Source organism: Triticum dicoccoides, chromosome 3B (genome assembly GCF_002162155.2).
Source record: "Triticum dicoccoides isolate Atlit2015 ecotype Zavitan chromosome 3B, WEW_v2.0, whole genome shotgun sequence".
NCBI classification, from domain to species: Eukaryota; Viridiplantae; Streptophyta; class Magnoliopsida; order Poales; family Poaceae; genus Triticum; species Triticum dicoccoides.
This window is the reverse complement of record NC_041385.1, coordinates 84,674,628-84,687,802: the sequence shown is the minus strand read 5'-3', so window position 1 is coordinate 84,687,802 and position 13,175 is coordinate 84,674,628. Positions and strand designations below refer to the sequence as shown.

The 13,175-nt window shown below is 42.6% G+C and overlaps 1 protein-coding gene across 1 annotated transcript; it reads right to left on the bottom strand.

Annotated features, from left to right (window-relative positions):
* Positions 1–203: 203 nt before the first annotated feature.
* LOC119279337 (protein YLS7-like) lies at positions 204–10,005 on the bottom strand. Its single transcript, XM_037560607.1, has 7 exons — positions 9,890–10,005; positions 4,430–4,633; positions 4,154–4,205; positions 3,594–3,764; positions 3,343–3,478; positions 2,955–3,232; positions 204–1,252 (listed from the first exon to the last, which is right to left on the bottom strand). The coding sequence occupies exons 1-7, from the start codon at positions 10,003–10,005 to the stop codon at positions 476–478; spliced, it is 1,734 nt and encodes a 577-aa protein (XP_037416504.1). The 3' UTR covers positions 204–475.
* Positions 10,006–13,175: the final 3,170 nt, after the last annotated feature.

The window sequence follows — 13,175 nt, the reverse complement described above, 5'->3', positions numbered from 1 at the left end:
ATATAATATATTAGACATACTAAAGTTTAAACCCTCGCCGTTGGGTTTCGACGACAAAAAATGTGGTTACAGTCTAGTAAAATGCAAATAATCACTTCTTTGCACTAGTTTCATTCTCATGCATGACTTCTAGTCCTCCAATCATTCCACCGGGTGTTCCAAAAAATTGGCAATTTATCATATTATATATCCAACTCCAACAATCGTGTCATGCAAAAAAAGTACAACAACCTTACAAGATACAAATCAACTGTCAACCTCTCTTATCAATAGAATTGAATTGGAAAATCTAAATCACATGCTCAATTATGACAAAATATTCTCTACTATACACTCCCCGGGGATGTAGCTATCATTACTTGCGGTAAAAGAACATCAAGATGGACGCTGTTTCAAACGCTATAAGGCACATCAGGTCAGGTGGTGGGAAGTATAACAATCAAGACTTCGTTCTTCAAATCGCATATCCATCCAGTTATCTTCGTATGGTCTCAAATAGCATCTCATTCCATGTATCTATAGGTCCTGGCATGCACCAATGCAGACAATCCTGAGATGGAGGCCTTCCATCCGGCCCTCTTTGAGTCTTCTTGTTTGGGTCCAGATTTGTGTATGGTCCAGGATGCCCATCAACCCTTAAGGCAAAGGGTTCTGTGATGCTCATCAGTTTCAACTTGGAACCTTGTTTCCCATAATTCTTGACTACCTTTTTGAAGGCCGCAATTTGTTTTCCATACATTGCATCTATGAATCCATCCTTCACCGCCTTATCCAAGGGCTTAACCTTCCCAGTGCATGATCCACCTACATTCCATGCCCCGCGTTCGTAATGGTCTGGAGAGTATGTTCTCAAAATAGCTATACCTTTGAAATTTGGGTTAGTAACCACAGCAGTTATGATAGTCTCGGTGGATGCACCAAAGGCATCAATGTTGTTCATCTGCATTTTTCCTGCTTGAAGAGACCACCAGCCCTGCCCCCCAACGACCTTGCCATTCAGGATATAGGCTGATGGTGTGACAAACCAATGTCCGGAAGAGAGGACAAGCACATCGAAACTTGGAAGAAATTCCATCAAAGTCTTATCTGGGACATCGAGGAAAACCTTATTAAGACCCTCGGGAGCAATTCCCACAGCTTCTTTTGAATTGTGTAATAGCCAAGCTGACCAGATGCGGATGATAGTTGTCGAGGTTGAATTGAAGATCCACTTACTCATCCTACGATCGCTAAGGTTTATTGGGGTGTCCGCCTGTTAAAAATGAAATATCACGCTTAAGGATAATAAATCATATATTGTCCCACACTAACAAATAAGCTACATGTACGCACAATTCTTTACGTTGGTGTTGCCATTTTGGTTATCATAGGGAAAAACATATGACAAAAATAACTATGGCATACAGAAGGAGGAAATTTTAAGCAACAAAGCCTATTCAGAGTTCAGTTTTAATCTTAGGGATAGTAATCATAGAGCTCTTTTAAGATGGTCCCAGATTGATATGACCCGTTAACTTTTTATTATCTGGTGGCTAATCTTACTCTTGCCTCTTTATGGTGTAAGGTGTTGTCAATAATTATGTGGGGCTAGTATGGACTTTTCACTTCCACAAATAAGGGAATAAATTATAGTGCTATTATCATGAAGTCAAATAAGGAAAGATTGCTAGCAAACAAATATAAAAATAAGAAAAGATATATAAATTCCAGTTAATGTTATCTTTATTTACAAATCTTGATTTGTGAGTTTTTTAAATAGATATATTCAGCACGTAAGTAATTTAGATAAACTCTATTCTTGACATTAGAAATAGATACACATGTACTATCATTAGGAATAATTAAGTATAAATAATATAATATTTGAATATTTAAGAGGCGTTGATGTGATTATATATCATATGATTTTTTTTCTAAATTCACGGGATGTCGTAATATTAAGAAAACATACTTCAATATGGACATTCTACTAAGCAAATGATTTGTTGTTCGTAAGAAATGCACATGAATATATCATATGTGATTTTTTTTGAATACTTAAATTGATATCAGCCACGTAATTAATTTATAGAAGTTATATTTTGACATTAGAAAGACATGCAGATATAAATTATCATTTGGTATACTTAAGTACAAAAAATATAATACTTAAACATTGAAGTGGCGTTTAGGTGATTATATATCACATGATTTATATTCTAAGATCACGGGGTTGTCATAATATTAAGAAAAAGTATCCATGCTTCAAGATCCATATACGCATGTATCTCGTAAAAAAATACACATGTCTGCATATTTTACTTTAAAGGAACATATATATTATAAATAAAAGTCTATGTTTTGGCAGAGAGGAAACTTTAGTGTTTGAAGAGAGAGAGAGAGAGATCACTAAATTAATCAAGAATATTTCCTCAACGTCTAGATTAAACCATCCTCTTACCTCTCTTAAAACTTGTTGTAATCATAAGTCAAGGTTTTCCAAAATGTGACGGTCTTAACTTCGAGAAAATGCGAAGAGTTTGAAGCAATTCTAATAGAAAAGTTATCTGCATAACCACGCAACGGCTCATTCTTAGGGCAGTTCCAACGCTTGTATCTTAGCATTGGTTTCATAGGTTAAAATTTCACACGGCATCTTGTATTATGTGACGGAGGGTGATAATTGATTTTTTTTTTTTTTTTTTGAAAAAGGAGGCTTGCCCCCTGCCTCTGTATCTAAGCGATGCATGCTGTCATATTATTAAAGATCTCAAAGTAGCACATAAGGGTGATAATTGATAAGCACGAACAATCATCTACTCCCTCTGTCACATAATATAAAACGTTTTTGCAAGCTAACACTCAAGTCAGAATGCATCACTGTTAAACAACCTAGTTATAGACTAACTACGCTGCCAACATCAAACCATCAGTAGTAGTACTAGTATATATATATCAGTGAAGTGTGCGGTCACCTGCGATAGGATGCAAAGGAGAGAGTCCATCTGGTTCTGAGCGATCGAATCCCCAGCGAAAGCAAGTGTCTTGCCCCTCATCATCTTCAGGAACTTCCTCGCGTCGAAGCGCGGGAGAGCGCACCGCTCGGGCTTCCATCTCCAGTTCTCGTATCCCTTGTCCGGCCGCCCGTTCGCCTGGCAATTCTCCGCGCGTGTGATCGAAGGGCAAGAGCTGCTTGTGTACAGCGGCCCTGAAGAATCAGGAACCCACTTCCCACGAAAGATATCACAGCTACCTACACAATGAACTTACATTCAGCTTGTGTAATGAACTACCATTCGTGGAGATCATGAGGAAATCACACCGGTGAAACGAAACAGGGGAGTGAGCTAGCTAACACCTTACCTTGAACATGTGTAGGCCCCAGTGTCAGCAGAGCCACCACCGACATAACGATGGTTGAGAGCCATTGCTGGGTTCCTCCGGCAACAGCCGGAGCCTTCTTCACCGACAAACTCATGGCCACAGACACACACCTGACCTGCAGTTCACAACAATGTCTATAAATGATTGAAAGGGTAGTACTGTAACAATCATCACTAGAACAATGCTCACACTTGGTAAGCTAAAGCAACTAGACAGATGTTGGTTCAAACCTTGAGCTCGGGGCGCTCGTGGCCAGAGTAGGAGCTGCTCTGCTTGTGCAACAGAGAGGAGCGGAGTTCGTGGATGGTCGTGGTGACGACCCGGGAGAGTGTTGGCTCTGTCCAATTTAACCGCGCAAACTCGATTTGAGACTGGAGTGCTTCCCGCCGCAGAACGCGTGGCTGGATTCAGATTGCAAAACACGCCAATCGCTGGAGTCCGATTGCAAAAAGGGGCGTCTAGTCTCGTGCCTATGGACAGAGCCGTTGACTTGGTGCATTGGCCACGCTGGTGTATTCATGCCGCTACCATATCCTAGTACTACTACACTACTGGAGTAAAATGGGGTATTTTTTGAACGTGCAAGCCAGGTTGGGATCCCGTGTAGTGACAAGAACTGTTAGTTGGTGAGTAATTACACGGTCAACTGCTTAAGACTTCTCTGGATTAACAACCTCTGATAGCCGACGGGGGAATCCGATTCCGTGGGACTTCGCGTGAGATGCCATCCAACGTAAGTGCAGCCATGTTGTTTTGTCAGAGAAGAACATGCTTCACAGGTCATATTTACCCAATTAACCGCGGTGATCTCCAGCTGGATGCATTTGTGAAAAGTAACAATCCTGAAAACTGCAGTTGGCAAAATGAGCTCAAAAATGTTGAGTAAATAGGCAATTTTTCCACTAATTTAATTCATAAATAAATCACTAGCATGGCATTGACTGAATTGACGATATTTTGACTTTGATCTAAACATGCACATACTAAGCAAACAGTAGACAAAACTACACATACTGCTAGTACTGCTAATACGAAAATAAACAGGAGCGAGATAAACGTGTTATACCCTCCATTAGGCCAGGCAGAAGCCGTGACGGCGGTGACAGCAGCAACGGCATCCTCGGCGGCCTTCTTGTCGGCCTCGGTCTTCTCGGCAACGGCACGTTCGGGGTCGATGGACATGATGATGACGAAGACGACGCGGACATGGAGGAAGTAGGATTGGAGGCGAGTAGTCGTGTAGTCGCTTCCCAAAAACCTATTCGCCTCTCTTCCGTACAGGAACCGGAGAGATGGGGTTTCGGAGATCTGCTCTCCCGTCGACCGTGTACGCGGCGGACGGGATGGAGTCACCGGCGGCAGCAGCAGCAAAGGAACGACGTGGGCGGTTTGCGTGAGAGCAGATGTGATATGTTCGTGGCGGCTAGGGCTGGAAGACACCCCACACTTATATAGGCGTAGCCGCGTGGAGAGACGTGGGCTCGACCCACGTCTGAGTCTGTGACAGCCCACGATCCGACATCTCAGATCGTGGCCCAGCTGCCAGAAACTCTCCGTTAGTGACTGACAAAAATAAGCGCGTAGGTGTGAGCTCGGCTCGGCTCATTCCCACAACCCGCGGCGTGTCGTGACGAGCCGTGGCGAGGTGGGCGGCGGAGGACGAGTGCGCGAGGGCCTCTTCCCTTCTCAGGCTCCAATAGCATGTAGAAGAGAAACCCTTATAAGGAGGTCCAACTCCTCTTCCACTTCCGGGGTGGGACTAAACTTCCCACTACACCTAGTGCCATATAACCCACATGGGTACTTAGAGATTTTTCTGAAATTATTTTATGGGCCTAAAGCCCACCCATATTTCAACAATCCCCCACCAGATCTGAGGGCCCATTGTGTCCTATGTTCCAATTGTTGTTTCGATATACCAGTGTTTAAGTGAAGACCTGTTAACGTTGAGCTTCACCTAGAGCAAGTAGCTACACTCCTTCACAACTAAACAATGAACTATGCCTTGAATTGTCAGTTTGGCGTAAAGAAGTTTCACCACATGTCTTACTAGTACTAGGCTGCCGAAGGATGACCCCTCACGTAGAGCATATAAGTCACACTCCTGGCCTATTCATGAGCTTACTAGAGATCACCCCAATCTCCTAGACTGTGACCAGCAATCGGGCTCATATAGGTGTATTCCTCCAAAGATCGCTCTGTAGGATAGCATCTTGCTTATATAAGCTTTGGAACACATTAAGACAGTAGTCATCCTACCATACAGTATCGAGAGTATTGCGTCTCCAATGGAGTGGGTTAGTGTAGTTACTCTCCTCAGTTCACCATTGGCTTGTTTTCCCAGGTCCTACTTCACGGGATCTCCGATCACATAGATTGGGTTACCACCATGGCAACTCATGTGGATCTTGTACCCATCTCCCTCGATGCACTATCTATCACAACACGTGATAGCCCTTTTGTGAAGGGATCTGCCAGATTCTTAGCCGTATAGACATACTCCAACGCTATCACTCCAAAGTTTCTTAATTTTCTGACATCTTTCAATCTCATTCTTATGTGTTTGTTGGACATCATGTTGTCCTTTGAACTCTTCACCTTGGTGATGACAGTCTAATTATCAAAGTTCATAAGGATAGCCGGAACCGGTTTATCAACCAATGGCAAGTCCATCAAAAGATCTCGAAGCCATCCTGCTTCGGCACCATATGTGTCTAATGTTGTTAATTCTACTTCCATTGGCAATCTCGTTAAGATCGTTTGCTTGCAAGACTTCCAGGAAACAGCGCCACCTCCAAGAGTAAACATATACCCAATTGTGGCCTTCATGTCATCAGCATCAGAGATCCAATTCGCATCACTATACCCTTCAAGTACCGACGGGTATCCGGTATAGTGAAGTCCATAGTTCATAGTACCTTTCAGATAGCGCATAACTCTTTCAATACCATGCCAATGTACATCACCCGGTTTGGAAGCAAACCGGCTCAGTTTTCTCACAGCAAACGCGATGTGAGGCCTCGTTGTGCTTGCTAGGTACATCAGCGAACCAATAATTTGAGAGTATCTCAATTGATCTTTAGTCGTGCCTTCGAACTTTCGAATCAACACGCTAGGATCATATGGTGTTTGAGATGGTGTGCAGTCCGAATATCCAAAGCGACTCAACACCTTCTCAACATAATGGGATTGCAAAAGTGTGATCCCACCCTCATTATCTCTCAGTAGCTTGATGTTCAAGATAACATCAGCCACACTAAGGTCCTTCATCTCAAAGTTCTGAGACAGAAATGACTTGACCTCCTCAATGACTTTGAGGTTGGTTCTGAATATCAGTATGTCATCAACATACAAGCACAGTATCACTCCTTCGCCCCCACCATGGCGATAGTATACACATTTGTCAGCTTCATTAACAACGAAGCCAACAGATGTCAGAGTTGTATTAAACTTATCATGCCATTGCTTAGGTGCTTGCTTCATGCCATATTAAGATTTCAGCAACCTACACACCTTTCTTTCCTGACCATCTATCACAAAGCCATCTAGCTGTTGCATGTAGATTTCCTCGTTTAGCTCTCCATTCAGAACCATCTTAACATCCATCTGGTGCACGACAAGACCATGCGAGGACGCCAACGAGAGTAATACTCGAATGGTGGTCAGTCTAGCCACAAGTGAATAAGTATCGGAGAAATCTTCCTCTTCTTTTTGGTCATAGCCCTTGGCCACAAGCCTAGCCTTGTACTTTTCAATCGTACCATCGGGCCTAAGCTTCTTTTTGAACACCCATTTACATCCCAATGGTTTACAACCATAGGGACTCTCAATGATCTCCCATGTCCCGTTAGCCATGACTGAATGCATCTCGCTACGGACCGCAACCTTCCAGTAGTCAGCTTATGGAGAGGCATATGCTTCTGAAATAGAAGTGGGGGTATCATCCACGAGGTACATGAAGAAATCATCACCAAAGGTCTTTGCAGTCCTTTGTCTCTTGCCCCTAGCAAGGGTTTCCTCGTCATCCTCCTCAGGATTTTCATCATGTGTTTGTTCATAATATTCCATAGGAATAGCAGGCTCAGGAGTCTCCTCATATTCCTATCTAGAAGTGCTTTGCATATCTGTCATAGGAAAAATATCCTCGAAGAATGTAGCATCCTTAGACTCCATAATTGTACCGACCTTCTGGTCAAGTACCTCAGATTTCACTACTAGAAATCTATAGCCAACGTTGTTCTTAGCATAGCCCAAATTAATGCAGTCCACAATTTTTGGTCCAAGCTTACGCTTTTTGGGGATTGGCACATTGACTTTCACCAAACAGCCCCAAGTACGCAAGTACGAGAGTCTTGTCCTTCTCTTCACCCATTTCTCATAGGGGGTGATCTCACTATCCTTTGTAGGAACGTTATTCAGGACATGACATGTCGTCAATATATTCTCCCTCCACCATGCCTTGGATAAACCCGATGTATCTAACATGGTGTTAACCAAATCAGTTAGAGTATGTTTTTTTCGCTTGGCAACCCCGTTTGACTGGGGTGAATAGGGAGGCGTCCTCTCATGAATAATGTTGTGTTCCGCACAAAAAGAATCAAACTCACTCGAGAAGTACTCTCCACCACGATCTGATCAAACTCGTTTAATTTTCTTTTCAAGTTGATTCTCAACTTCTGCCTTATAGATTTTAAAGTAGTGTAGAGCCACATATTTAGTATTTAACAGATACACATAGCAATATATAGTGGAATCATCTATCAATGTCATGAAGTATTTATTTCCACCTTTAGTCAACACACCATTCATCTCACAAAGATCAGAATGTATGAGTTCTAATGATGCCAAGTGTCTCTCCTCCGCAGTCTTGTGAGGCTGGCAAGGCTGCTTAGCTTGCACACATGAAAGACACTTAGAACCTTTGGCTAAAGTGAAACTCGGGAGTAAATACAACTTAGCTAGCCACGTCATAACACCGAAACTAATGTGACAAAGACGTGAATGCCAAACTTTAGATTCATTAACACCCGAATTAATATGGTTCACGACTTTATTACAAAAATCTGCGAGGGAAAGGCGGAACATCCCTCCGCTCTCATAACCCTTTCCAACAAATAGTCCATATTTAGTAACAGCTAATTTATTAGACTCGAAAACCAACTTAAACCCTTATCTACATAGAAGGGAGCCACTAACGAGGTTCTTCTTGATGGCAGGGACATGCTGCACGTTCTTCAGCTGCACGATCCTTCCCGAAGTAAACTTCAGATCGACTGTGCCAACACCATGAACAGAAGCACTCGTGCCATTCCCTATCAATACGGACCCGTGGCCTGTGACCTGGTAAGAAGAGAACAATGAAATGTCAGCACACACACATGAACACCTGCACCTGTGTCCACCCACCAATCGGTGGGCTGAAACACTGAAAAAACATTAAATAAATTACCATACCCAGATGCACCATTCTCATTGTTGCCCACAATCATGTTGACAGACTTGGAGTCATGTCCTGACTTCTTAAACTTGTTTGGGCACTTGTTGGCCCAATGTTCAACCGAACCACAAGTAAAGCAGCCCTCATCCTTCTTGTTCTTCTTGAAGGTCTTCTTACCCTTCTTCTTAAAGTCGGTATTGTGTTGGACACCGTTCTTTCCCTTGGGCTTGTGGGAGTTGAAGTTCCTCTGGTTCACCATGTTGGTGATAGAAGTCCCTTCGGCCCCTTTTTCGTGCGAGTCCTTTGTCGTCGAATTCTGCTCAACACTCAGATGGCCAATGACATCCTCCACTAAGAATTCACGCCTCTAATGTTTCAGAGTGGTGGCAAATTCCTCCAGGAACTAGGGAGCTTAGCGATTATGCAGCCCGCGACAAACTTGCCCGGTAAATCACACTTAAGAAGCTGAAGCTCCTTAACAATGCATATTATCTCATGAGCCTGCTCCAATACAGGACGGTTTTCAAGCATCTTGTAATTGTGGAACTGCTCTATAATATACATCTCGCTCCTGGCATCGGTGGCCCTGAACTTAGAATTGAGAGCCTCCCACAAGTCCTTGGCGACATGCACATGTAAATATGCGTCGACTAATTTATCTCCGATCACGCTAAGAACTGCTCCGAGAAACACAACAGTGGCCTCCCTGAACGCCTTCTCCTGTTCAGGACCAATCGTTCTCGTGGGGACATCGATGACCTAGAACACGTTCATAGCCGTGAGCCATAAAGTGGTCTTAATCTACTAATGCTTAAAGTACGCACTAGTAAACTTATCCGGTTTCAATGCAGCTGCAAAGCCACTTGCCGAAAAATTCCTATATATAATAGGTTTTTGGATTGAGTAAATAGGCAATTTTTCGACTAATTTAATAATCCATAGATAAATCACTAGCATGGCATTGACTAAATTGACGAAATACTGACTCTGATCTAAACATGCACGTACTAAGCAAACAGTAGACAAATCTAGCATACTGCTAGTACTGCTAATACAAAAATAAACAGGAGCGGGATAAACAAGTTATACCGTCCAGTAGGCCAGGCAGAAGTCGCGGCGGCGACGACACCAGCAGCGGCATCCTCGGCAGCCTTCTTGTCAGCCTCGGTCTTCTCGGCGGCGACACGTTCAGCATCGGTGGACATGGTCATGACGAAGACGGCGCAGACATAGAGAAAGTAGTGGATCGGAGGCAAGCAGTCGCGTAGTCGCTTCCCAAAAACATATTCGCCTCCGTCCCGTACAGGAACCGGAGAGACGGGGTTTCGGATACCTTCTATCCCGTCGACCGTGTACGCGGCGGACAGGATGGAGTCACTGGCGGCAGCTGCAGCAACAAAGGAACAACGTGGGCGGTGCTACCTCTTGAGCATGTGTTGGTTTTCCCTTGAAGAAGAAAGGGTGATGCAGCAAAGTAGCATAAGTATTTCCCTCAGTTTTTAAGAACCAAGGTATCAATCCAGTAGGAGGCTACACGCAAATCCCTCGTACCTACACAAACAAATAAGAACCTTGCAACCAACGCGATAAAGGGGTTGTCAATCCCTTCACGACCACTTGCAAAAGTGAGATCTGATAAAGATAATAAGATAAATGTTTTTGATAATTTTATGATATAGATTGGAAAGTAAAGATTGCAAGATAAGATATATCGGAAACTTATATGATGGAAAATAGACCCGGGGGCCATAGGTTTCACTAGTGGCTTCTCTCAAGATAGCATAAGTATTACGGTGGGTGAACAAATTACTATCGAGCAATTGATAGAAAAGTGCATAGTTATGAGAATATCTAGGCATGATCATGTATATAGGCATCCAGTCTGCGACAAGAAGATTGAAATGATTCTGCATCTACTACTATTACTCCACACATCGACCGCTATCCAGCATGCATCTAGAGTATTAAGTTCATAAGAACAAAGTAACACATTAGGCAAGATGGCATCATGCAGAGGGATAAACTCAAGCAATATGATATAAACCCCATCTTTTTATCCTCGATGGCAACAATACAATACGTGCCTTGTTGCTCCTGCTGTCACTGGAAAAGGACACCGCAAGATTGAACCCAAATCTAAGCACTTCTCCCATGGCAAGAAAGATCAATCTAGTAGGCCAAACCAAACTGATAATTCAAAGAGACTTGCAAAGATAACAAATCATACATAAAAGAATTCAGAGGAGATTCAAATATTGTTCATAGATAATCTTTATCATAAACCCACAATTCATCGGATCTCGACAAACACACCGCAAAAAGAATTACATCAAATAGATCTCCAAGAAGATCGAGGAGAACTTTGTATTGAGAATCAAAGAGAGAGAAGAAGCCATCTAGCTAATAATTATGGACCCGAAGGTCTGCGGTAAACTACTCGCACGTCATCGGAGAGGCTATGGTGTTGATGTAGAAGCCCTCCATGATCGATTCCCCCTCCGGCGGAGCGCTGGAAAAGGCCCCAAGATGGGATCTCATGGGTACAGAAGGTTGCGGCGGTGGAAATAGGGTTTCGTGGTGCTCCTGGATGTTTTTAGGGTATATGAGTATATATAGGCGAAGGAAGTTGGTCAGGGGAGCCAGGAGGGGCCCACGAGGGTGGGGGGCGCGCCCTCCTGCCTCTTGGCCGCCTCGTTTCATTCTTGACGTCCCCTCCAAGTCTCCTGGATTGCGTTTGTTCCAAAAATAACTCTCCTGAAGGTTTCATTCCGTTTGGACTCCGTTTGGACTCCGTTTGATATTCCTTTTCTACGAAACACTAAAATAGGCAAAAAAACTGCTATTTGGACTGGGCCTCCGGTTAATAGGTTAGTCCCAAAAATAATATAAAAGTGTATAGTAAAGCCCATTAAACATCCAAAACAGGTAATATAATAGCATGGAACAATCAAAAATTATAGATACGTTGGAGACGTATCAAGCATCCCCAAGCTTAATTCCTGCTCGTCCTCGAGTAGGTAAATGATAAAAATATAATTCTTAATGTGGAATGCTACCTAGCATAATTCTCAATGTAATTTTCTTTATTGTGGCATGAATGTTCAGATCCAAAAGATTCATGACAAAAGTTTAATCTTGACATAAAAGTAATAATACTTCAAGCATACTAACAAAGTAATCATGTCTTCACAAAATAGCATGGCCAAATAAAGCTATCCCTACAAAATCATATAGTCTAGCTATGCTCTATCTTCATCACACAAAGTATTTAATCATGCATAATCCCGATGACAAGCCAAGCAATTGTTTCATACTTTTGATGTTCTCAAACTTTTTCAATCTTCACGCAATATATGAGCGTGAGCCATGGACATAGCACTATATGTGGAATAAAATGGTGGTTGTGGAGAAGACAAAAAGAGGAGAAGATAGTCTCACATCAACTAGGCGTATCAACGGACTATGGAGATGCCCAATAATAGATATCAATGTGAGTGAGTAGGGATTGCCATGCAACGGATGCACTAGAGCTATAAGTGTATGAAAGCTCATCAAAAGAAACTAAGTGGGTGTGCATCCAACTTGATTGCGCACGAAGACCTAGGGCATTTTAAGGAAGCCCATCATTCGAATATAGCAGCCAAGTTCTATAATGAAAAATTCCTACTAGTATATATGAAACTGACAACATAGGAGACTCTCTATCATGAAGATCATGGTGCTACTTTGAAGCACAAGTGTGGTAAAAGGATAGTAACATTGTCCCTTCTCTCTTTTTCTCTCATTTTTTCTTTTTATTTTTTTTAATTTTGGTGGGCTTCTTTGGCCTCTTTTTTTATATGGGCTTCTTTGGCCTCTTTTGTTTTTCATAAAGTCCAGAGTCTCATCCCGACTTGTGGGGGAATCATAGTCTCCATCATCCTTTCCTCACTAGGATAATGCTCTAATAATGAAGATCATCACACTTTTATTTACTTACAGTTCAAGAATTACAACTTGATACTCAGGACAAAATATGACTCTATGTGAATGCCTCCGGCGGTGTACCATGATATGAATCAAGAGTGACATGTATGAAAAATTATGCATGGTGGCTTTGCCACAAATACGATGTCAACTACATGATCATGGAAGGCAATATGACCAAGGTTGGAAAAAAGCGGTAGGCGTAAGCGAGACGATTGGCCTTCGCCTAGTGCCTAGGCGGTGCCTAAGAGTCCTAGGCGCGGCCTAGGCGGTAATATAGTTTTTACTCGTAGTGTATGTGTGATTGTTATATGGGTGTTGATATTAGTTTAGGGCATATAAATAAGTTAATTACCATCTAGTGCCATTGGAATATAACCCGTTTGGCATATCAGTGTAGTATGTGGCA